Source organism: Lepus europaeus, chromosome 4 (assembly GCF_033115175.1).
Source record: "Lepus europaeus isolate LE1 chromosome 4, mLepTim1.pri, whole genome shotgun sequence".
In the NCBI taxonomy this organism is placed as follows: domain Eukaryota; kingdom Metazoa; phylum Chordata; class Mammalia; order Lagomorpha; family Leporidae; genus Lepus; species Lepus europaeus.
Window position 1 is genome coordinate 3,379,019 of NC_084830.1, and position 25,664 is coordinate 3,404,682.

At 56.1% G+C, this 25,664-nt stretch overlaps 1 protein-coding gene across 2 annotated transcripts in view; it reads left to right on the plus strand.

Annotated features, from left to right (window-relative positions):
• The window catches only part of TRAPPC9 (trafficking protein particle complex subunit 9), a 579,880-nt gene that overhangs the window by 443,106 nt on the left and 111,110 nt on the right, over positions 1–25,664 (plus strand). For both annotated transcript variants that reach the window (XM_062187950.1, XM_062187949.1), the window contains one exon: positions 12,923–13,075. In XM_062187950.1, the coding sequence (XP_062043934.1) occupies positions 12,923–13,075 (153 nt within the window). The remainder of the gene's footprint in view (positions 1–12,922; positions 13,076–25,664) is intronic.

The window sequence follows — 25,664 nt, forward strand, 5'->3', positions numbered from 1 at the left end:
GCTTCTGATCAGCTTGAGGAGGGAACCTGCTAGAATCTTTGTCTTTTTTTAAGATTTATTTATTTATTTGAAAAAGTTATACAGAGAGAGAAACAGACAGCAGAGAGTGAGCTTCCATCCTCTGGTTCATTCCCCATGTGGATACAACAGCTAGCTCTGGGCCAGTCCAAAGCCAGGAGCCAAGAGCTTCATAGAAGTCTCCCACATGGGTAGCAGGGGCCCAAGCACTTAGGGCATCCTCCACTGCTTTCCCAGGCTTATCATCAGGGAACCGGTTCATAAGTGAAGCAGCCAGGACTGGAATTGGTGTCCTTGTGGGATGCCAGCACTGCAGGCGGAGGCTTTCCCAGCTATGCTATGATGCCAGCCCTCACAGTCTTTTTAATCCGATGTCAAAGGCACTTTCGAGGCTCACTCTTGCGTTCTTTCTTTAGGGACACACTAGGAAAACCTGCCTGAGAGGATCCAAACCTCCCTCTCTCTGTCCTTGGCTCTCTGAGTCCCAGTAAGCACCCTGGCTTGCATCCTCTGTCTGCTGGCAGCTGAGGGCACCTGGCCACCTCCCCCTCTCTGTCCTTCAGAACTTTTGACCCTGATGCCGGGCTTTGGCTCTGAGCCGTGTCCCAGGTGTCACCTGGAATGGGAAAGGAGGCCCTGTGGGTCTCTGTCCCCCTCTGCTCAGCTGCCTGGCCAACCCTGGGCTGCTCCATGGAAGGATGTGCCGTATGCCCCCGGTAGACCTGGTGCTGGCTGGCCATGGTATTGCCTGGATCTCTGTAAAGCCCCTTTCAAGGGTCAGTCTTGGAGGGAGATGGAAACAAGTGAGCTACTCCTGTGTCCACTGCCGGCACCCAGTAGGTACCTCCTCCTCCTCCAGGGTCCTTTGTTCTGCTCCCTCTCTTGAGTTCCTCTCTTACTGTTTTTTATTTTAAATATTTGTGCTTGATTCTTTTCAAGTATTTTTTATTATATCTTTGAGATTACATATTTTTAAAGGTATATATTATTTATTTGAAAGGCAGACTTTAGAGAAAGGGATCTTCCATCCACGGATTTGCTCCCCAAATGGGCAGAGTGGCTGGGGCTGGCCAAAGCCAGGAGCCTGGAACTCCATCCAGGTTTCCCACGTGGGTGGCAGGGGCCCAAGTACTTGGGCCATCTTGCGCTGCTTTCTCAGGCACATTAGCAGGGTACTAGATCAGAAGTGGAGCAGCCAGCACTTGAAGTGGTGCTCACATGGGGTGCCGGCACTGCAGGCTGCGCTTGTCCCACGGCACCACAATGCCAGTGCCCCTGGCTTCCTGTTTTCTGACGGTCATTTCCCTGTGGCTCCAGCGGCCTTCTGTTTGGCCATCTGGGCAACAAAGAAGAGGCAGACAGGATCCTTGCTGTCTGGCCCCAGCTTGCCCCAATAGCTTTGTTCTCGTCCACTCCCCTGGCTCGTCTCCCTGCTCACCTATACTGGGCTCTGGGCCAGCGATACTCCCCATGCCGGACACAGTTTCTCTCCACCCCCAGCTGCCCCAGCCCAATCAACCAGCACTGCTTCCCCAACCCTCCCTGAGATCTCTCAGATGGGGCTTGGGCTAACATCCTTGGCGTCCCATACCACAGTACTTGCCACATTTGCTACAGACTCGGTGGCTTGGCTCTCTGGTCCCCCTGCTCCGTGGTCCCGGTGTGCAGAGCTGGGGGCCTGCGGCATGGTGGTTGCTCTCTAAGTAACTGTTGTCATCCTGCCCCAGCCAGGTTTGTCCCCAGTCCCCACCCTTCGCAGTGTCCCCGTGTGAATCGTGGTGTTGTTGCCTGCCCTCTGCACACATGAGCTGGTGGAGCTGCTCGCTGGACGAGACCCTGTGGAGCAGCAGGCCACTCTGGCCCCATGGGCGCCCCTACCTGAGTTTTTTGGGGGCGGCCGCACTCACTCTTGCTGGGCTCTCAAGCTGTTGGACAAGATACACATTGTGTGAATGTGGCGGGAGAGCTCCTGGCTGTGGTACCCACACCTCTGGCGCTGTGCAACAGATGTGTCAGGTGGCTGTGTCCACCACACAGGTTAGGCAAGACTTTGTGCGAACCTAAAGCAGCCTAAGGTTTGGTTAGTATGCCAGCTTTTCCTTTAAGGACGTTTGCACCCACATGCCTATCTGAGTCCCTGTCTGAGCTCCTGCAGCCCTGCGGATTCTCTGGCCATGGCTCACCCCCAGCCTAGGGGCAGCTGGGCCGACCCTGTGGGGAAGGGAGAAAACTGGCTCCCTGGGTCGTATCCCAGAGAGACTGCAGAATAGCTGGCCTTGTGTTGCCGTTCAAAGGCCAGGGCCTCAGGGGAGCCAGACTCAGATGTCCCTTGTCATGGCTCCAGGGTGTGGCCCCTCCTGTCCAGGTCTGGACAGAGGCTCAGAGGTCTGGGCCTTCCCTAAAGACACAGCAAAGTCAGACCCAGTCAGAACTCAGGTTTCTCAGACCTTGAAGAAAAGTAGAAACTGGTAAAGGATTTGATGGTACAGTTCCCTCTCCCTCTGCAAGAAGCCTTGAAGACTTCCTGTCCATCATCTCTTTATCCTATCATTCAGTCGTCTGTTTATCATTTATCTATCATCTGTGTGTCATCTGTGTATCAGCTGTCATCTACCTATCTGCCTGTCGTCTGTCTCTCTGTCTGTCTAGCTTCTATTTGCTAAGTGCACACACACAGATAGAAATACAGAGAACTCTCGTCTGTTGGTTCACTCCCCAGATACTGGCAGCAGCCAGGACTAGTCTGGTCTGAAGCCAGGATCCGGGAACTCAACCCAGGACTCCTACACGGCCCAAAGCTTTCATTGGCAGGAAGTTGGAACTGGCAACTGGAGCCAGGTATCCAACCCGGGCACTGTCATTTGGGACCTGGGTATCTTAACATTCAAGCCCTGTGCCTGCTCCTACATTTGCATTTGAATCTTAGTACAAACATCCCAGAATATTCAAGGAGATCACTGGAGCACACCGCCCTACTTACCATATCCCCACAAATCTGGAGAAACGTTGGCTGTTTCTGGTGCTGGCCAAGGTGCGCTGTGCCTGGGGGTAGGGGGCAGGGATGGAAGGCGGGAGTGGGAGCAGGGCGGCGCGACTCCTGCAGCCGATGCTTGGAGCAGCTCCTTCCCCAGCACGGCGCCCTGCCCTCAGCTGGTGCGGGAACCGAGTTAGGAGAGAGCTTTGGCACGCAGTGTTCCTGGGGAGCGGTTGGTGAGCACAGGGCAGTCAGTGAGAACACACAGGTACCTGGCACCGTGTGCATCGCAAAACATCTTCCCGTGGTCCTCATCGCGATCACTTCCTTCAACAGCCCCAGTCTTTGACAACAGCTTTACTTTCTCTAGTTTTGTTTTCTTTGCTACGACACCCAATAACTGGGTTTCGGTGCAATGCTTCCATGCCCGTGTGTGGCGTGGATCGGTCAGACCAGGGTCTCGAGTGTATCTGACCCGGAGCTGTTTTCCTTTCTTTGTGCTGAGAGCAAGCTCCTCTCTCGAAGCTGTTTTGGAACTCACCGTCCAGCGTTGTTAACTGCAGCCACCCTGCCCGGCAGTGGGACCCCCTCCTCCCCTCTAACTGCCACTGTGCCTGTGGCCACTCTGGCCCCTCCCCCCCACAGGCCTTGGCAGCTTCTGTTTCTCTCTGTGCCTGTTGGGTGGGCTTGCTCAGACCCCACATGCCGGCACGCTCATGCCACATTCCCCTGCCCCTCGCCTGTTTCCCCTGATCTACTCTGCAGGCGCACCTGCGTCTCCTCCTGCCTAAGGCGGAGTGTCCGACGCTGCCTGTGACCGCTGCCCTCACCTAGCTGATGGACACCAGGCTCGATTCTCTGCCTTGGCTGATGGGAGGAGTACAGGTGTGTCTTCCACGGACCTGTTTCGTTCCCTGTGGGTAAATGCTCGTGGTGGGGTTTCCGGGTCCCCTAGCAGTTCTGTCGTTAATGTTCTGGGACATCTTCCTGCTGTTTTCCTCTGTGATGGCGTGCACAGGCTCCCATGCATCCGTCTCCTCACCAGTGTCTGTCACTTTTTGTCTTTTCGATGAGAGCCATTCTGCGTGGGGTGACATGGTAACCCACTGTGGTTTTGGTTTGCGGTATCTGACATCTGTATTGAGATGCGACAAACCATACGGTTGTATCCGTTTGCGGCATTGGGAGGCCTGCTGAGAGGCAGGGGCCCTGCTGCTCCCTGCTTCTGCTAGACTGGTGACCGTGTGGATGGTGCGGGCCAGGCAGCCCTGGTGAGGTGGGGAAGCCACTCTGACAGGAGTCCTGTGTGGGGGGATATTGGTCACACATGACCTGTGATGCAGAAACCAAGTCCTGCTGGGCCATCCGCGGAGGGGGCAGCTGGTGGCAGTGGCATTGAGGGCGAATGCATTGTATTAAGCACATTTTCTGTGCTGGGTAAAGAAGGGACTTCACGGTCCTAAAATAAGTGTTCATCTAGAGCAGTGCAAGGTAAGGGGTTGTGCTCTGGCGAGGCAAGGGGCAGCTCCCGGGGCTGATACCACCAAGCATCCGTCTCTGGCCATTAGGAGCACTGCTTCATCTCCCCACCCCCACCCCAATGCAGAATAAATACATATAAGTGTTACATCAGCATTGATTAGCATCCAATGGCATTCTTCAGCGGCTCTAAGTTGGTTCATTACCACATGCCCCCGTAGCAGGTGTGTGGAGCAAGCACCGTGCTGCAGCCACACAAAATAGCTGGAACTAGGTCCCTGACCTTGGGGAGGAGGTCAGCCCAGAGTAGACTGACGATCAGTAAGGGCTTGGAAGGCAGGGAGCTCAGGCCAGAAAGCGACCTGGGGGAGGCCATGTATGGCTGGGTCTTCAATGGTGAGTGGAGCCAGCCCTGTGCAGGGTAGGCTAGACCAGGACTGACGGGTCAGGGCCTCTGGACTCTGGCCTCCGTGAACAGAACAGAAGTGGCGTGGGATCCGGCTCTCTCACCAGCACTCTGGTGACTACAGCGGGTCATTGGCACCCTCAGGAGCTCCATCTGCCCTCTGTAGGGTGAGGCTAGGGGAGCAGTGTCTGCAGACGCGCAGGGCCACGGTGTGTGTCAGGCATTGCCCTGCTGCCTGCTCTCCTTGGGTCCGGCTGGGCTGAGGTGGATTAGGGCGTACCATCATGCTTCTGTGAAGCCGACTCTGCAGCCAGAGGCCACTACGGCCCCAGTGCCCACTCTGGCCCCAGCGCCTGGCTTTGTCCACGCTCACACAGTCCAGGGAGGATCCAGAAAGCCTTCCGTTTAGAGTGAGGGAATCAAGACCCAGAGAAGCCAGTTGGCTCAGGATCAGAGGGGTTTATGGTTGGCAAAGTCCGGGTTGTAGCACGTGCTTGTATCTCCTCGAGTTCATCCCTCTCTGTGGTCTCGTGCCCAGAGAGGAGAGATGCACTGTCCACTGCCTGGCCCAGCCACAGCTTGCAGCTGGGCAGCCTTGGCCCTGACAGGGCTCCCTGACCCTGACAGGGCTGCCTGGGCTGCAGCTGCTGGTGAGGCTGCTTGTTAACAGGAAGTGGCGTCCATCGGCACAGCTGCGGGAGCTCAGGGGCCTGGGCTGCTCCGTGGACCGTCTCGACATCACTCGGCTGCAGGCTCCAGGCTCCAGGCTCCTGCAGGCCTGGCTGTGACTTCTCCGTCTCCCCGCGTGCTTCCTGTGGCCTCGGACAAGCCTCTTATTTTCTGCAACTTGCAGATGCACCCCTCCTTGCTGCCGCGAGACTGGACAGGGTGACACGCGAGGGGCCGCGTGGCAGCAGACAGACCCTGGGGGTGGGGTGCCCCCTCCCTGGTGTTGCTGGGGCCCTTGAGGATGCTGTGATTAGGCCACTTAGGGCTTTGATTAACAGCCTGTCATTTCCCTTTCATTAAAAGTAATGGAAAAGGACTTTTCTTTTACCATCCTCGATTGATCCGTGAGGCCTTGGGCGTGACTCGGGTGCCGGTGCCGGTGCCGGTGCCATGTCCTTGTCTGCCTGAAGTCCTGTTCCCTCTCGGGAGGCTTTCCTTTCACTCGGCATTGAGCTTCATTGTAAACTAGCATAGGCAGGTATTCTGCAGAAATAGAGCCCCACGTGATGTGCCTCATAAATTTAGAATACGAGTCTCCTAACTATCAATTATCTCCCAATGAAAGTTCAATTTAATTATACGTGGATAGTCCTTTTAAATCCGACTCCTTGATTTGTATTTAAATGTCATCATTATGACTTCCCTAGTGAGGTTATCAGCTGCTCAAAGACTGAATCATATGATATGGTATTTTAAAAACCACCGCTGTTTTTATAGACTCTTCAAAAACTCCTGGCGCCTTTTTTTTTTCCTTAGTGCCACTCTTAATTGTTATTCTTACCTTGGCCATAACATTAAACATGAAAATCGGTGCTTGACGATAGTAGTGATTTTATCTAACTCTGACCCATGAAAGATGAACAGATTCAAACGTTCAAGATGGGCAGCACCAGGAGTAGTGAGTCTGGGGTCAGCGCAGAGTCGGACGTTTGCAGTCAAGCCCTGTGGTCACTTCCTGGACTGGCAGGCCTTTCTTCTCTTTATCTCCTCTTTGCGTGGCTGGCCACTCCGTCTGTATCCAGCCTCCTAATTACTTCTCACCAAGTTTTATGAAGCGGGCTTGATCTGATGCCAACACCGAACCACGGAGTTCTGCACGGGCTAGGAACGGTGGGGCTGTGAGACAACACAGCTGTTGCAGGAGGCGGGTGTCTGGAGCGAGCTGATGCCATGGGATGAGCCACTTGAAGCGCTGAGCTGTGATCTTGGCTTTGATGAGATGCACGCCTCCCCCCTTCAGCTGTCCTGCTGGGACCATCTCAGTGCTCAGCACCGTTCATAGGGTGGCCAGTGACCCCACCACCGCACGCCATGCACAAGAGGAGTGTGGAGGAAGAGGCAGGTGACAGAGAAGGCCAGTACGGCATGGAGCACTCAGCCTCACTCCACTGACCGCTCCCCAGGTCAGCCGACTGCTGTGACAGGCCCGGCCTCCCAGCCCCGTGCCCTGTCACTGGGAAAGCACCCCCATCCTCGTGTTCTTGATAGAAGTCCTGCTGGGGGCCCCGTATTGTGGCGGAGCAGGGGATGTCACCACCTCTGATGCCAGCATCCTATATGGGTGGTGCTTCAAGTCCCATCTGCTCCACTTCCAATCCAGCAACCTGCTAAAGTGACCGGGAAAGCAGCAGATGATGGCCCAGGTGCTTGGGCCCCTGCATCCCTGTGGGAGACCTGGATGAAGCTCCTGGCTCCTGACTTCAGTCTGGCCCAGCCCCAGTCTTTGCTGCCATTAGGGGAGTGAACCAATGGATACAAGATCTGTGTGTGTGTGTGTGTCTCCCTCTGTCTGTAACTCTGCCTTTCAAATAAATAAAAACAAATCTTTAATATTAAATAGTATTACTATTATATTATAATACTAAATAATATTAAAAAGAAGTCCTCCTTGGGCTGGCACCATGGCTCACTTGATTAATCCTCTGCCTGCGGTGCCGGCATCCCATATGGGCGTTGGGTTCTAGTCCTGGTTGCTTCTTTTCCAGTCCAGCTCTCTGCTGTGGCCCGGGAAGACAGTGGAGGATGGCCCAAGTGCTTGGGCCCTGCACCCGCATGGGAGACCAGGAGGAAGCACCTGGCTCCTGGCTTCAGATCGGTGCAGAGCCAGCCATGGCGGCCATTTGGGGGGTGAACCAATGGAAGGAAGACCTTTCTCTCTGTCTCTTTCTCTCACTGTCTAACTCTATCTGTCAAATAAATTAAATAAATAAAAAATACTCCTATATCATGTGTGTTTGTGTGTGTGTATATATATGTATGTGTATATATATGTATATGTATATGTGTATATATATATATATATATATATATAGTCCTAGGCAGGAGCCGGGGGCAGACTTTCATCCCGGGTGAGTGTTCTCAGGTGTTTTCGGAAGTCTGTCTCAGCTCCCTGCTGGAGGCCTGCACGTGCAGCAAGAAGACAAGGCTGTGGAGCCTCAGACACAGCCGGCCCTAGGGGCGCACGATGGACCTGCAGCGAGAACAGTGTGCAGTGCACCTTTTCAGAGCACTTGGTGACTGACGAGGGCTGTGTGTACCGCACCTGACGGGCGCTCGATCTTGGGGCTAGGGAACAGCTCAGCTGCAGAGAAAGCAGGCCTTGCCTGCAGAGCCCAGGCTGGAGGTGCACGCCCTGTCGGGAGGCTGCATCCTCCAAGAGACGGTCTCGGGTTCCCACGCGCTGGGTATGCTGACCCCTGGTTGCTCCCTTTTCTCTGTGTCTGAATGCCCCGACTCTATAAACAATCCGAACACCAGCAGAAACCACTGAGACAACAAGAGTTCTCACAGGAACTGTTGGCGTGATGGGCAGAGCCCCGGGCATAGGCCGGTGCCGCCACCCCTCAGAAGGCTTCCTACGCATCACCGCCCCTGACCCCGTCCCTGCAAAGGCAGCAGGTGCATGGCTGTCAGTCACCTGGGGCTTGCTCAGCCTCCTTCCAGTGATTTCCACAGATTGTGCTGTGATTGGCCGGACTCATCAGCCGCATTTTTAATTACTCTTTGGACACTTTCTAGTGTGGGTTGTACATATACTCTCTGGTGTGTATGTGTGTGTATTAAAGATTTGTTCATTTTTCTGAAAGGTGGAGTTAGAGATGGAAAGACAGAGAGAGACAGCTTCTCTCTGCTGGTTTGCTCCCCAAATGGTCACAATGGCTGCGACTTGGCCAGGTTAAAGCTAGGAGCCAGGAGCTTCTCCTGGGTCTCCCACGTGGATGCAGGGGCCCAAGCACTTTGTCCCCCCAGGCACGTTATCATGGAGCTGGATCAGAAGTGGAACTGCTGGGACTTGAACTGGCGCCCATATGGGATACCAGCACCACAGGTGTTGGTTTAACCTGCTGTACCGCAGCGCTACCCTACCCCACTAAGAGGCCTCAGCTGTGTGCACAGGCTTAACCCAGATGGTGTGCACAGTCACGGCCCGCATTGCCGGGGCTGGAGCTTCTCTAAGAGGCTGCAGCGGGCATGGCGAGGGCCTGGCTTTCATTTAATTTCAAGGCTTTGCAACTTCCTCGTTGTGAAAACTTGCTGGTCAGTTGAGACAGCGGTCCCCAAGTCGTCAAGGCGCTGGTCTTGAAGCCTGGGCTGGGTGTGGCAGCTCGCGTTGCTGGCACTGACCAAGAACACGAGAGTCCCCTCACCCACGCCTCTCGGTGCAGGCCATGCAACTCCATGGGGATGCTCCACGAGAGGAAAGACCTTGCTCCGGGCACGTCCGGGTGGAGGTGCTGTTGGCATCCAGCCCCGTGGCTGGCTCAGAGCCCTAGCTCCCTCCTTGGCACCACTGCTGCCTCAGTGCCCTCTGGGGTGGACAAGGGGCCGGCTGCTTCCCTCAGGGCCACTGCCACAGGGGGGTTGTCAGCCTCACTGCTCTGGATTTCTCCTGCTTTCAGCACCCAAGTTCCCCACACAGCCAGCCCTCCCTTTCCCGGGAGCCCGCGTCAGCAAGCGGCTTCCTCTCTGGGCAGCCTGCTGTGGCCCAGTCTGTATACTCCTCTCCTAGCCGCCACCATGTCCGGGAGCCCTGCTGTCCACGGAAGTGACAGCCTCCAAGCACGATGGCTTCAGCCCTCCTGCCAGTTGTGTGGTCGCTAAGGCAGCTGGGCCATGAGCACCCCCTTTGATCCAGTTGCCCTTGCCACAGCCGTGTGTGGCTAGGCAGTCTCTTCCCGCAGTGCCTCACGCATGGAGACCCCCTCCTCGGGAGCCCTCGTGTGCCATGCTCGCCCTTCCTGGAGGGGGAGGGGCAGGAGGAGTCGGCTCCAGGTTCATGTGGTTACCGGGGCGGATCTGCTGGGCACTGCCTCCTTTGGTTTGGGGCATGGTACTTGGCTGTTAGAGGCAGGCTGTGTCCAGTGCGGATGACCCTGGGTGAATTTCTGCATTCCTTGGTTGCTGTTTTGACACTTTAGGAAAGGGGACCTGCCCCTGGGATGCCACCAGCATTGCCCGTCACAGGGCTGCGGGGGGACAGGGCGAGGAGGGCTGCTGTGCGTTTGTGAAGGGCAGGCTCTGTAGGGCAGCTGTGTGTCCCGTACTGGCGCTGCACGCAGCCTGAGCAAGAGATGGTCTCCTGTTGGGCCCTCTGCCAAACCACAGGAGACCCAAGTTAAAACAGCGCAGTAGGGCAGGGCTGAGCCGAGCGAGGGAGCCTGGGCACGTGGCATGGCTCTGTGACATTGGCCTGTGGCTTCTGCTGCACGGTTGGGCTGCTGTGGGTCAGGGGGCCGTGTGCAGGACGTGGCAGGTGGCAGGTGCTCCTTGCCTTTTACGTTCTGCTCTCTGCGGCTCCATGGGCACACTTGGCTGTGGTGCTGTGGAGGCAGTGAGCGATCCTCACTCTACTCACGGTGGTTCCGAAGACACCCCAGACAGCCACTCGATGCAGTCACAGGCCCACGGCCCCGGGAGTACTCAGGCGGCTGCCTGTGGCTGCCTCTCCGTCCGAGACTGTTTGCAGGCCCAGCTGCAAGGTGAAAGCTCTCAGTTCTTGGGTGCCCAGCCAGTGAGCTCCAAGTGGCCTTTTGGGCGAAGCTTGTAGACCCTCCGACCGTCTCTCTGAAGGGTGTGCTCTTTGGCCTCATTCTGCCTTGGTGGTGGGAGGACAAGAGGAGCTTGGCTGGGTGGGAGAACTCACGGTGGGGGAAGGGTACGTGGAGTAGAAGCTTCTGGGAAAATGCTCAACCTCAGCTCACCCACACCCGCAAACGGAAGCATCCGTGAGGCATTTTTTTTTACCTGTTTACTAGCAAAGATTAAAAAGTTGGTCATTGCCAGTGCTGGCAAGGAGCAGGCGGGAAGGTAGAGGCCCATCCACACTGCACTGGGGCCAGTGGACCTCAGAAAAGACCTGGAAATAGATGGGGAGACCATGGCCACACCTGACGCACGCTGCACCCAAGTCAGCACGTCCACCCTGGAAATAAACCCGCAGAGTCCTGTTGCCCAGGACATTTTTATAATTGTCATTTTTTTTTTTGTAGTGGAAATGATCTGAGTCCAAAAGGTCTAAAAGTAGGGAAATTGTTAAGGATGGTGATGGATGCTGTGAGAACGGACATAGTGTATTAAGAGAATAAAACAAGGCTGGAAATTGTACCTGTGCTATGGGTGTGTGGATGTGAACAATAGATGCACCATGATTGACAAGTGTATGTATCATGGCTTAACTTGTCAAAATTCAAACACTGAAGACAAAGACCGTGGGATCAGGTTGCTCACATTACAGTGTAAGATTCTGCGTGTTTTTGCTTTCTTTTTCGTGCTTTTCTCTGTTCTGACTTTCTGCACTGAGCCATCAACCTTAGTAATTGAGAGAAAAAAGTTAAGGTAATGAAAACAAAAAACAAGCAAAAAAATAAAAAAACTGACAGCAAAAGTGCTGTTGTGTGTGTGCCCGGTGCTCCCCTGCAGGCCTGGGGCCGAGTGCTCGAGACGCCCTGTGTGCTCTGGGTGCTCGCCAAGCTGCCGTGGCTCTCCAGGCCTCTCCTTGGGGTCCAGGCACGAAGCACTGGGAAACGCTCCTGCTGAGTGTCCTGGCGGTCACACGTGCTCCTCTGGTACGCCTCGCTGGAGGGACGCTGGCCTCTCAGGTGGAGCCAGACTTAGAGAACTCGCAGGAAGGCACGCCCCTTCCTCCCTGTCTCCCTGCATCCATCTGTGTGTTGAGCACCTACTGTGTGCCTGGCTTTGTCTAAGACCCTGGGTTTCACACATCGGGAAGACATGGCCCCTGCCTACTTGCGCATTATGATTTGGAGTCAGCAGAGGAGACAAAAGCTCCCTCGAACAGGCAGACACATGGACTGTGTTGTACAGGCCAGGGCCTGTGCCGGGAAGCCCGGGACACAGGGGGTGCTAACATAGGCCATGTCAGGGAAGGCTTGGGATTGGCTCGTTCACGTGTTCGTCTTACTATCAGTCGAGTCACGGCAGTACCAGGCAGTGTTCCAGGCCCGGGAAACTGAGACACACAACCAAGAGGGTCTCTGCCCTCGGGAGCCAAATGCCGGTGGAACTGAGGGGCAGGTTACAAGTTGAAAGATGTGTTTTCCGGTTCCTAATAAATGCTGTGCCAGAAGCACGTTGAACGCTGCCGTGGGGAGCAAAGTGAGGGGATGGGAGAACACCCTGGGGACTCGTGTGGGCGGGTCCCAGCTGTCCAGTCCGCAGTCCAGGGTCCAGGAGAAGAGGTGGTGAGCACCAAGGCCACGGCAGGGAGAGCTGGTGCATCCCAGCAATGTTTGGTCAGGGGTTGAGGGGGCGAGACAGCCACCGAGGGAAAGCTGTGTGGAGTCGACAGTGGCTCAGGAGACCAGTGGGGTCCACAGTGCAGGGAACTGGGTGAGAAGTCCGCTGTGGCAGCTGTGGGCATGCAAGGGGGCTGACCAGTCCCTCTGGCTGGAGGAGGACGTGCACACTGGGGACATGACGGGAGGAGCCCAGAGCTGAAGGGGTTTCCCCGTGGGCTTTGGGGGGGTCCCTCGTTACCAATTCCCAACGTTCTCTGTGAAGGCCCACAGAGGACTCCAAGTTGAGGCACTGCCCGTTGTCCACAATGCACTGGGTCCTGTCCACCACGCTCATGCAGGGCAGCATGTTTTGCACCTGCGGTAGTGTCTCCAGGCCCCAATGGAGCATCGGGCCGGACTGGTCAGGGCCACCTTGGGAGCCTTTCCTTGGAGTTGTCTCGTCTGTTCTGAATTGTGACGATAATGACTCATTAGGCTGTCTCACGCTGGCACGCCCACACCGGCAGCACAAGCTGCCCTCCTGATGCATGCTCTCTTGTGTTTTCTTTCCTCTTGCAGAATGGCTATTCAAGTGGACAAGTTCAGCTTCGAGAGCGTCCCCGAGTCCCCTGGGGAGAAGGGGCAGTTTGCAAACCCCAGGCAGCTGGCAGAGGAGCGGCAGGAGGCCCGCGGCCTGGAGATCAGCAGCAGGCTGGACATCCGCTGGGCGATCATATCCTTTCCATGCTGCACAGCTGTGCGCCGCGGAGCGCCCGGGCGGGTTAGCTTTGGAACTTCAGCTACGGAGTGCTCAGAAGCGCCGTGGTGAGGGGCCCGGGGCCCGCCCTGTGCTTAACGTCTGACTGCTTCAGAGGCCCCACTGGATGGGGTGGGCGTTCGGGGCCGGGAAAATTGATCGTCTCCGGGCTGGTGCTGCTCTCGCCTTCAGTCCCACTGTCTCACTGCCGGTGTGCACGTGCGCGTCAGTGACGGGTCCTGATGGCCGCCTGTCAGTGCCGGCCGGGGAGATTTGCCGTGCGACGGCTGGGAACGCGAGGCAGTTGTCCAGGAAACAGGAATTAGATGACACGAGTTGGCGAGGTGTGGAGATGACCGGCAGAGTTTCCAGAAGGTCTGTGTGATAAAGGGCGCTTCGTCAGTTGTCCAAGCCTGCTCCAAGCTTGAGAGCGGTGCCTGGACCATAGCTGCTACCCGGCGATGCGCCCCAGCCATCCTCACGAGCTCCTGCCCGAGGCTTCCAAACGTCTGTGGCCAGCGGCATTAAAAGATGATTCTGTTGCAGAAGATTTTTGAACTCCGTGTGTGTAACAGGGCTTCAGAGAGTTCAGGAAACACACGTATCCTGAGAAAGGGACTGCGCGGAGGTCAAAGTCCTTTGCACCAGGCGTTTTAATTCCGCTTTCCGCAGGCTGCTTCAAGTCCCATTGTGCTCTCTGAGGCCCTTGGGAGGCTGAGAGGCCAAGGCAGGTGTCGGTGTGGTTCCCAGTCCAGCAGGAAGTGGAGTGGCTTGGACAGAGCACAGAGCCCCGCACCCCAGGTTCAGAGGGGCAATCAGGGATGGCCTTGGGTGGGCGGGGGTGCCCAGAAATGGATCACAGGGACAAGGGTGGGAAATGCCCCGAGGGTGCTGAGATGGAGAGGAATCTGTGGCCTGTGTACACACACACACATAGGTTCCAGGACCCAAGGTAGTGACTCCATTTGTACTTGAGTGAGCCTGGGCCTGGTAGGTCCACTGTCTCCAAGGAGTCTGATAGAAACAGGAAGTCCCGCCTGCTAGACACTAGACTAGAACTCAGGGATGTCTGGCACAGCCTGCAGTAGAGACAGAGAAGGCAGGGCTGGGAGCTGCAGGGTTGTGGCAGGCGGCATTCCCCACAGAGCTCTGGGTTCACTCAGTGCTTGCTGACTGAGTGGACAAAGGAGGAGGAGGCAGGTCCAGTATTGGCCCCCGCTGTAGCCAGGGGCGCCATGGCCATGAGCTCATTTGGTTCTACACTTCTCAGAGGGGCCCCTGGCACTGCACTCAGCCAGGTGACATGAGCTGTCACACAGTGTCCCCCGTAAGTCCCAGCCTGCAAGGGGGTAGGGTGGGTGGTGACAACTTGGGTCTTGTTGGGTGGGGACAGGAGGGGCCCTGGGTGCTGACCTGTATGTCTCTAGGATGGGACTCTGGTGCCAGGAGTGACTTGTTCTTTCTGCTAGGAGGACTCTGGGAGACTCCTGGACCTCCTGCCAGGAAATGCCCTGGGGAGGAGCTGGTGTCCTTGCTTGGGGTCGTGGGGTTTGAGCAAGGCAGGCCTGCGCTGATCTGACACCATCAGCAGCACCCAGTGGCAGATACAGCAGTGTGCTTGGGTGCCCAGTTGGAATCTCATGGATGTCTCACTCTGGGACTCAGGTAGCAGGAAGCCTAGCCCCAGGCTGCACAGAGATGGGGCTCTGCCCTCCTGGGGCACCCAGTAGCATCTGACTAATGTCACAGCTGCCACCTGCCGGGGCTGCACCTGTCTCTTGCATTGAACACCAGGGTGACCTCGTCCTCCTGTGTAGCAGGTGAGAAGTGTGGAGGAACCCGCACCTGAGCTCTCAGAGCTGCCTCCGGGACGTGACCTCCCAACAGGGTCCCAGTGGCCCACGGGCCCCTAGGGTTTTGCACTCTCAGCAGAGAAGTACAGAAGAGTCTCCGTGTTTCCCTGTGAGGCCTTGCCTCCTTCAAGAGGCTGGCATCCTGTTTTCCGTGTTCACACAGTGTGGATTGAGCGCCTGCCTGGGGCTCAGCACACCTGCCCCACAAACCTGATGCTGGAGAGCGCCCCTGAGGCAGACGTGACCCTGGACGTCGTCTGGGGGTGACGTCTGCGTGGGACAAGCAGCAGGCTTCGGTTGCTGTGCCCCTGAATTGAAGCAGGCGGAAAGCTCTGTGACTGAATTGGCTAATAATTTCATTACAGATTTCTTAATGTTTTCTAGATATTTAGACTTTGTAACAAAAAAACCACACAACTGAGCCTATGTTGACCCTGATCAGTTACAGCAGTGGCCCTTCTGCGGCACGTGTGGCCAGTAGACCTGTTGTAGCAGGAACAGGGGCTCCTGTGGTAGAGGCACACCTGCCTGCCCGGATGCTTGTGCCCTGGCACATTCCCCTGTTCCATGTGTGGGGCCTGGACATGTCCCCATCAGGGAGGGAAGAGACACGGAGGCTCAGCTAGGAGCTTTGGTGAGGAAGATGCTGGCCGGCCTGGGCAGTGTTGCAAGCCACAGACAGGAAAAAGGCAGGTGTGTGAGGTCCCCTGTGTGCCAGTGATGCCGGAGGGTGCGGCAGGACTCACAGGGGCCCCTGTGCTGTGGTGAGAAGCCACACCTTTCCCATCAGGGCAGTAGGAGCCCACAAAAGCAGAGGAGTCTTGCTGTGGCCAGGTTGAGGTCGCAGCAAGCCACGCTGGCCACCACATAACCAGGAGATCTCGGGGACGCGAGAGTGACCAGAGGAGTGGGCTGAGGAGCTGTGCTGTGAGCAGCCCCAGGCTAGAGGCTGTGAGAGACTGAGCACCGGCAGCAGCAGGTGAGGCACGTGCCCGTCACCCCGGTTCAGTGTAAGGGGCGCTCGTCCCCAGGCACTGCAGAAATCAGGGGCTCTTCGTCCTTCCTTTGCTTCCTTTCTTGTGGTAGACAGAGTTGGACTTGGTGGCCTAGTTGTTCCTGTGCCGCCCCTGGCTCTGTGAGCATGACTGTGGGACCCACTGACTGCAGCAGGCCTGAGAAGTCCCCACTGTGCACGTGACACGTTCTTGCCTAGCCTCGTCCCTGCACTGTGGAGGCTGCAGGGTTTCCCATGGGAGCCTGAGACTCTCGCCATTCAGGCCCCCATCCCTAGGAGCTGGCCACTGCATCCCAAGTCCCCTGCTGTGGCCCCGGCAGAGCCCCGCTGCCTAGGGAGGTCACGAGGGCGCCATCCTTGCTGGGGACAGGGTGGCCTTGTGTGGAGGACTAGCCTAGGATGGTTAGCTGTTCAAGGATGTGAGCACTGGGGCCTTCACCTTGGCGCTCTGAGCCCTGGAGCTTGCTAATTCTCAGTAGGAGTCTCCCTCCTGTGTGGCCAGCCCTCGTGTGTGAGAGACTCCCTTTGTTCTATAAGAAATCTATTTCTTCTTTTCAGCCCTCTCACTCAGTTTTCTTAGCCCTAGGCCTATGGTGAGAAACCACTTCCTGGGTGGTGGCTGGCCTCGCCACACCCCACAGCGTCCCAGGTCACAGTGCCCAGGAGAGAGGGGCCCAGACAGGACAGTCAGACTTGGTGGCTGCCTGGCACCCTTCACCCGTCTCCTCCCGGCATGACCTGTGCCATGGCCTTGCTCTCTTTCCTTCTATGTTCCCTTCCTCCAGTGGGGACGGTGCTGGCCCGGCCTCACCAGTGCCGCGGGGCAGAGTGTGCTTCCCTGCCCCCAACCCTGCCCAGCCTGCATCGGGGCCTTCTGTCCTCTCGTGCTTTTATCTTGGTTCTGTCCCGGGATCAAAGTTTTCACAAAGGACTCCTCAGACTCCAGCCTCTGCGTAGCTCTTCCCCCTACTCCGCCCATTTCTCGTCGCCGACATCGGTCCTTTTGAAAGGGCGTTTCCTGGCCAGCGCGCTCTGTCTTGATGAGGCAGCGCCTGCTCAGGGAGCCAGGCTTGTTGGTTAAAACCCGTAGATTCAGCTCCCCAGTGCACCCTTCTTTTAACCTTCCTCTTCCCCTCCGGCTGCCAGTATTGGATCATTTTTACAGGACTTGGAAAATCTTAAGATAGCCAGCTCTCTGTGCACTCTGTTAATAGCAAATGGTAGCTCCGAGCACATGACCCCGAACTTGCATCTGACTTTGAGCTAAGACTAGAGGGGCTGTGAGTGGCCGAGTGCTGGGCTCAGGCGGGCCCTGCTGCTCCCAGCAGCTAGGAGAGGAGGCCAGGGGACCTCGGAGGGCCCTGTCTGCCGCTGTCGGGCCACGGTGATAAGGGCAGCTGCCGGGCGTTCTGATAACCCACCTGCCAGGTGCAAGCAGTCCACAGCATTTTGCTTATCGTATACCTGGGGAACAGGTAGTCTCTACCCCTTCCACTCACAAGACATAAGGGAATGTTGGAAGTGCAGTGACTCGCCCCAGATCGCTATACCAGTGGGACCCTGAGCTTGCCTCACTCTCCCATTGAATCAGTGCAGGTCATTCACCTGTGGTCACGGCCACAGGCGTTGGCAAATGCAAGCTCCACATCACAGCCCCCTCCCCCCCACCTCTCCTCTGCCTCTGTAAGATGCCCAGTCATCCTGTGCCCTGGCCTCAGGTGCGCTCCCTCTTATTCGTGCTGAAGATGGACCTTGCTCCTGTGCTCTCAGAAGCCCTGCTGGTGCTGGCCTCCCTCCCACCTTGCCCCGACTTCGCGTCCCCTGCCCTGGGTTCTGCACTGCCCTGTGCTCTCTTCTTGTTGATTGTTTTCTATGAGCCTGTCTCCCTTGCCGCACTGTGCTCTCTTGAGTCAGGTGGAATCCCGTCCTCTCAACAGAGCTAAGTCTTGAGGACCTGCTAGGTGCTGGAGAGTGTGCCGAGCACTGGCAGAGCCAGAGGTGCACCTGCCCCACTAGAGCATCCCCGCTTCCCAGCCCCCCACCCTGAGTGTGGTCCCCAGCACATAGATTGGCAAACCTTTGAGGGATGCGTTTCCAGTCCATGGCACAGCCCGTGGAGCGCTGGGCAGCCTGACTGCACTGTGCTGAGTGCTGTAGTGAACAAGCAGAGTTTTCAAGCAGCAGCATTGACCTGAATTGAAACCGGGTCCCTTTCCAAAGCCAGCCCTGAACGCACACACGTCTGGCCCACACGAGCTTGTGATTGTCTCATCTCATTGCCCATTGTTTTGTTTTGTTTTTCAAATCTCTCTTCAAAGACCATTTTGGGCATTGGTGAGAGACTTGCTGACATAGCCATGTCTAATCCTCATCAATTTTATTTAGAGATTGATTGATTTATTTGAGAGGCAGAGTTACAGACAGAGGGAGAGATAGAAAGAGTGAGATCTTCTATCCATTGGTTCACTCCCCAAATGGCTGCAACAGCCAGAGCTGGGCCTATCTGAAGCCAGGAGCTTCTTCCGGGTCTACTACATGGGTGCAGGAAACCAAGCACTTGGGCCATCTTCCACTGCTTTCCCAGGCCATTAGCAGAGAGCTGGATAGGAAGAGGAGCAGCCGGGACATTAACCAGCAGCCTTATGGGATGCTGACAGCACGGGCAGAGGCTTAACCTACTGTGTCACAGCACCAGGCCTAAAGACGCATAATTTTAACGAGGAAGCGTAGTGGGCACCGTTGGGCTGACCTTTCTCCCTCCCACTTGCAAAGGCCAGTGGCCGGAACCACGGAGCCCTCTCTGTCCCTCTCATTCTGTATGGAGAAGCATTTTTAACGTGTTTGGCTGCTCTGAGGGTGAGATGGAGGCCTGGAGATCCCATCAGCAAGCCGGGCATGGGACACCCAGCAATCTGTGGCCTGGACTGGAAGCTGGAATTCCTCTGTGGGTGCAGAGGTCAGATAAATCTCCATGGTTTGCAAGGTAGAAGATGCAGCAGTGCCTCTGTCGCAGAGCACACCCTCTAGAGGGACCCCAGGCATCAGGGACCGAGGACAGTTCCTGTCTTGGGGTCCCTGTACTCTCCCCTCACTCTCAGGCATGCTGAAGGAGCTCCCCAGTGGCCTAGACGTTTCTCAGCAGTTCTACTTTGGGCTCACGAGCGCAGCCCTGTGTAGACATGGGGCGCAGTGCCATCAGTCTGGTTGATAATGGCCAGGACCACTGACCTGGAGCACAGCCCCACCCGCCACAATCTGCCTGGGAGTCCTTGGTCCCCACCACTGCTCTCTCTGGAGGGCGATGGCTTCACCTGGCAGCTCCTGCCTCTCCCCAGGCTGCGCAGGCCCCCATCAGCCTAGTGACTGACGTTTCGATTATGCTCAAAGTGGCTTCTGCATGGAGCCCTGCCTTCTCATGTTCTGATAAAACAATAAGCCGCTTTCAGTGTGGTTCTTCTAAGACACAGGGCACTCCGTTTATGTAATAGGCATGTTTGGAGAAGTAATTTTATCTGAATGAATTTTTTTTGACAGGCAGAGTTAGACAGTGAAAGAGAGAGACAGAGAGAAAGGTCTTCCTTCAGTTGGTTCGCCCCTCAGATGGCTGCCATGGCCGGTGAGCTGTGCCGATCCGAAGCCAGGAGCCAGGAGCTTCCTCCTGGTCTCCCATGGGGTGCAGGGCCCAAGCACTTGGGCCATCCTCCACTGCCCTCCTGGGCCATAGCAGAGAGCTGGCTGGCCTGGAAGAGGGGCAACCGGGACAGAATCCGGTGCCCCGACCGGGACTAGAACCCGGGGTGCCAGCGCCACAGGTGGAGGATTAGCCTAGTGAGCTGTGGAGCCGGCCTGGATTTTAATGCAAACAGCTCCCATCATTGGTTCAGCTGACACCTTGATCACCTTGAGTGAAAGGAAGGGTTGCCTTTCGCATCTGCCTGCAGGGAGTTTGGCTTTCAGAGCTGTTGGGAACAACTTGATTCAAAGGCCTTAAATCTCTCTTGGCAGACAAGCCTTGCCAGCCGAAGGGAAGCTGCCTGGCCCGCGATGCCATCCAGTCTCCCCGGTACTGGGCCTGCGCTGGGGAGGAGGATGCCGATGTGATTTGCTGTCTCCCCCAAATCCACTTATGGTGGACACACAACCCTTAAAATGAAAGGAGTCAGAGTTGGACACACAGAGAACCCACATTTCGGATTTGGCTGTCTCCTGGAAGCGAGGAGGGGTGTTTCCCCGGCTTGCATGGCACTGACTCGTGTGTGTGTGTGTGTGTGTGTGTGTGAGAGAGAGAGAGAGAGAGAGAGAGAACACCTGCAGGAATCACCGTGTGTTGTGCTCGTGTGATTGGCTGTGGGCTGGGCACGCACATGTCCTCTGTTTTTGTGCCGCTGTCATTGTGAGCACGCGTATCTTACATAACAGTGAAAACACCGCAGAGCTTATGGAACAGCTCACGTCCATATGGCCCTTACTGGGTGCCAGGTATCGTTCTGAGCAGATTACACAGCTTGGACTTGACAGCAGCTCTCTGAGGTCCTTCTCAGCCACATGGTAAAACTGAGGCCTGGTGGGGTGGACTCCTTGCTGAAGGTCACCCAGCCAGTAAGTGGCAGAGCTGGGACTTGGAGGCAGCCATCTGTCCGTCCTTGGAGCTGTGGCCTGTGCAGTATGGGAGCCTCTGGCCTCTGCCGTGCCCTTGCACTCGTCCCATCTTCAGGGGAAGCCCATAGCAAGGGCAGTGTTTTTGGTCCCAGCACTGAGAGGTGCCAGCCTCCCAGTGTGGAGTTGTGTTTCACCTGCTGTCCACTGTGGGAGTCTAGAATGGTCTCCACCAAGCAAGACTTGGCAGCAGTGCACAGCTGTTCCCCTCCCCCTTGGCAGCACCCTCCCAGCAGGGTGTGCTCTGTCCAGTTGGGCCTCTGACGCTGGGGAGACCAGCTGAGCTGCTGAGCACTTAGTGAGATGAGAAGGAGAGCAGCGTCAGCATTCTGAAAGTCCACGATGCAAATTGGAAAACAAAGTCAGGGCAAAGAGGCTCATTAATCATTTAAAGCAGTCTTTCCATTAGTGTAATTCCTATTTATGACAATTTGCTAATTTATTTGAGCTCGAGTGGGGCTGGGCTGAGTCCTGGCACTTGTAGTTGTTTGCTCCGGAGCTGACACATGGGATGCAGTCCCTCTGTCTGCTGAGGCGAGGGGGTGCCCCAGGTGAAGGCACACCCACTGGGAAGCACCTGTGTCAGGGCCAGCATGAACACCCCTGTGGGGTCTCCAGCTTCTTCTTGGTAGACCTGGGATCATAGCCAGATACTGTTGCCCCTTTCAGTGAGGCTGGTGCTGCTGGGGTCTACAGGTTCACCAGAGGGGCTCACACTCCCCAAGGTCAGGGTTGACTGAGCAGTCATTTTTCCTAGATACCCAACCAGGTCATGGTAGACTTCAGTTCCATAAATACAGACAGGATCTCAAAAGCTGCTCGAATGGTTTCAAATGGCCCTTCGCTTATGGTCTGTTCCCAAATATGTCGCTGATAATGGCCTAGCAGGAAATGAGAGGCGAGGTGTTTTATTAACCGTCTGCATTTTCTTCGCATCTGGCTGTGTTTTTCAGCTTTGGAAGCGAACATTGATGGTTCCCAAGATACATAAATTAACCGGGACAGCATGCACGAAAGCGTCTGTAAACAAAAATATTCTGCACAGGTATCGATTAATTAATCAGATATAATAAAAATGATGGATGACCAATGAGCAGGACATATGGTTGCATGAGAAACTGGGCTTCTGGAGAGTAGGAAGATGTCATCTTTATCTTTCTGTCCCTAGCGTCTAACCCCACACAGGTAGCAGGTGTGTGAGATACGTGAACTCGGTGAACCAGGCACTCATTAGAGAGGAAAACATGGCATTATGGGGCTGGCCCTGGATAGATGTTCTCCAGGGAAGAAGGAAGATGGGCTTCTGGGCGGGGTAGGTAGAGAGGACGTCCTGGAGGAGATGGCGTTTAAGCTTGGTGTGTGTGTGTGTGTGTGTGTAGGGGGATTTGGTGTTCACAAGGGCAGGAGAAAAAGAGCTCCAGCTGGAGGGAGAGCACGAGCAGAGGCACTGAGGCAGCTCCATGGCTGCAGCAGACACACAGACATGCACCTGCACACGCTACTCGTAGGTTGTGTCATGCTAGTGAGTTGAGGACACTGTTTCTTAGCATCCTGGGCTTAGAGCCACAGGCAGTCCTCTGAGTTCCTGCCTCGTTGGCTTGTGTTTTTCTGCCCCATAAAGTAGTGGATTCCCATGGGAAAACCAAGCAGCTGGAAAGGTGGCTGCCTGCTCCTTGACCTTGCTGGTGTGAGGATGGAAGGGGAGGGCTAAGCCGAGCGAAGGCCAACCCCAGACCTTGGGCCTTGCGCACACTGCCCCCAAGAGTCTGCGACCTGCAGGACGTGTAACTCGGTGCAGGTAGAAAGCAGAACTTGTGGTGGTGGTGGTGGTGGTGGGAGGTGGCACTGTGAGAGGACTCTGTGCATGCTGGCAAGGATAGTGGAACTGCCTGTGGGCAGCTCCAGACACACACTGGGAGCTGGGTCTTAGTGAACTGGGACTTGTATTATCCCAGAGATGGTCAGCTGTGGCAGTGGGTGGGATTAGCAGACTTGGCAAAACTGGCTTGGCACCGGCTGATATTTTATACTCCTTTTGCTGCTGGTGTCCTTGTCCTACCCTCCTGAGAGGGCAGGTGCAAGAACTTGTGGGCAATTTGGACATGCGATTGCTGTGTCCCCTGGTGATGAGGAAGGTCTTGCAGCCGAGGCAGCTCTTCAGCACCACGGAGAGCAGGTCCTCCAGGGAAAGGCAGCCCGTCAGCACCATGGAGAGCTCTCTGCAGAGCTTTTCCCCCTGGGCTGATGTGGCCAGGCTGCTGTGAGCTACAGGGCCCTGACATGGCTTCGTGCTCGGGCCAGCAGGGTCCTTGCTGGCTTCTGGGTCCCAGGAGTACTATGAGGCATCCACACCAGGCATGCAGTAGGGTCTGGAAGTGACCTCCAGGATGGGGCTCCAGGGATGCTATCTGATTCAAGGCTGGCCAGCAAGACCTGCTCTCTCATTCCTCACACCCACCAAGCCCTGAAGCCTGGATGTGGCTGTAGAGGACAGGAAAGCTGGAGGATAGCCCTAAGAAGCACAGGCCTCTTTCAGCATGAAAGGTCCTGGAGCTGTCCTGTGTAGGAGCCACCATGTCAGGAACTGTGGGAGTCGTCTCATCGCCATCATATTCATCTACCTCATCTACCTGCTCTGGCATCAGGTGCTGGGCTCTGAGGATTTAGAAGGTCATGATAAGGTCATGAGTACTGCTGTAAGGGTGGTGGATGGGCCAGCCAACATCATAGTCGTGGGCACAGGCTCAGGCGTAAGGCAGCTGGTGGTGGGTGTAGGGGGTGCACACAGGGGACTTGCTTGGTTGGTACAGCTGGGTACTTCGGTGGCTCATGTCCAAAAGTGACTTGATAGAGAGCTGTGCTCTGAGAACAGTCTCCCTGGCCCCAGTGCCGCATGGCAACTTGGTGACAGTTCATACAGTGAGTGCCCCTTGGCCCTCTGCTTGGGTGTCCCACAGCTCTTCAGCTGGCTTGTCCGTCAGGCCCTGCCTGTTCCACAGGCCCCTACGAGCTCTGCACTGGGATTTTTAATAAGACTGTAATATGCTCTACTCTGAGGTCTTGCTTTGAAAATAAAGCGTGGAGAGAATGTGGGAAGGAAGCAGAGAAAACACAAACATTTGCATGTTATTCAAAAAGATTTATTTGTTCATTTGAAAGGCAGAGTTACAGAGAGAGAGAGATCTTCTATCCACAGGTTCACTCCCCAAATGCCTGCAATAGCCAGGGCTGGATCAGGCCAAAGCCAGGAACTCACTTGGGGTCTCCCAAATGGGCGGCACTTGGGCCGTCTTCCCCTGCTTCCTCAGGTACGTTAGCAGAAGCAGGAAGCTGGGTTGGAAATGGAGCAGCCAGGACTCAAAATGGTGCCCATATGGGATGCAGGCTTTGAAGGCAGTGGCTTAACCTGCTGTGCACAGTACTGCCCCAGACAGAGGCATTTTAAACCACATTGCCTTCCTGGCTGCACCCCCAGGTCCAAGGTCTAGAGCAGCTCATGGCATCGAGTCCATAGCATTCTCTGGGGCACTGGATTACTTACCTTCTCTAAGATGATTTTTGTTTGATTCGGAGTGGGTGCGCATGGCTCACAATGGCACTGTGGCCACCCTCCCCGTTCCTGCCCTGCCCCCTGGGATTCCGTTTTAACTCTCTTTGTAGATGATTTTGGAATTTCTGAAATTATAAGTAAACACAAACATAGTCTTATTTTTAGTCCCTTTTACACACACACACACACACACATGAGGAATATGCTGTCTTGCATCCTGCTTCTTTCACTTACTACGTTTCTTGGAAAACTTCATGCATCCTCTGTAGAGAACTTCCTGTCTCTTCTTTCCACTGTGAAACATTGCAGCAAAGCGTCCGTGTGCTCTGTGCCCACAGCTCGGTCAATAGGGATGCTCTCGGCTTTGGACGTTTGCCACACTGGCTGGTGTGCATTCTGGAGGAGCCTGGCAAGGAAAGCACTTGGCCACTGCAGTGCGAGGCAGCGTGGGTTGCTGCCCCTCGCGGGGTTGGTCCAGGACCCCCCCTCCCCCAGTGGCTGAAACCTCTGTCATCTGGGTCCCCAGCAGCCTGAGCTAGCTAAAGAGAGCCTGGGAAACACTCCCCGGAGTGCCCACCACCTTCCAGGGGCCTCTCCACATCAGCCCTGGTCCTGCCCTCTGGGACGCAGGTGCAAGACTCTGCGCCTAGGACACAGCATTCCCCTGGGAGCATCCCCTGCACTGAGGGTGCATCTCCATGTGCCAGTGGGCTGGGTGGGCCAGGAGTGGGAGCTGGGGGGATGGGGTGCATTGATCCAGCACTACACATGTGCCACTGCTCTTCCCTGGCTTTGGCTAGAGCCAATCAGAGCGTGAGCTGGGGAGGGGCCATGTGATGTCTTTTCCACAAGGCAGAAAGTTGTGAATGGAGCGCGTTCCTCTCCGCCCCCATATCCTGGAGTCTGCGGGGGCCTTTCCAGGGGAGGAAAGGTGCTGGGATGCACGCCAGGGACTGTGGCTCTGGGCCAAAGCCTGGGAAACTGACCCAGTAGAGTTGGCCCTGTGAGGAGATCCCCCACTCCCGCCAGGGTCACCAAGTCCTGTGCTGGGGATGGGGTCTCCTCTGAGACCAGCATGATTGGCAACGGCTCCAGGGGCAGGCTGCCCTACCTCTCCAGACTTCCCAAGTGCTTCCCGTGGGCACGGCTCAGGGAAAGTGCTTGCGCCCCTGCACCTGGACACTGCTCCTGGGGCCCCAGCGGCTCTCTCCTGAGTACAGTCTTCCTCGCCCAGGCTGGCTGTTCACTGACCCTGCGGCAGTGTGAAATTCCCTCAGGTTACTGTGCAGCGTCCCCACCACCCAGCTCCTGCGCTTCTTCCTGTCCCCGTCCAGCACAGCATCCTCCCCCATCCCAGTTCCGGTCTCTGGACTTGACTCCTCCCCTGGGCACTGGCTTCTTTCCCTGGGGAAGTGTCACGCAGGTCATCTGTGTCCTCGCACCTGCCAGTTTCCTTCCTCTCCGAGGCCGAGTGGCGTACCCTTGTGTGC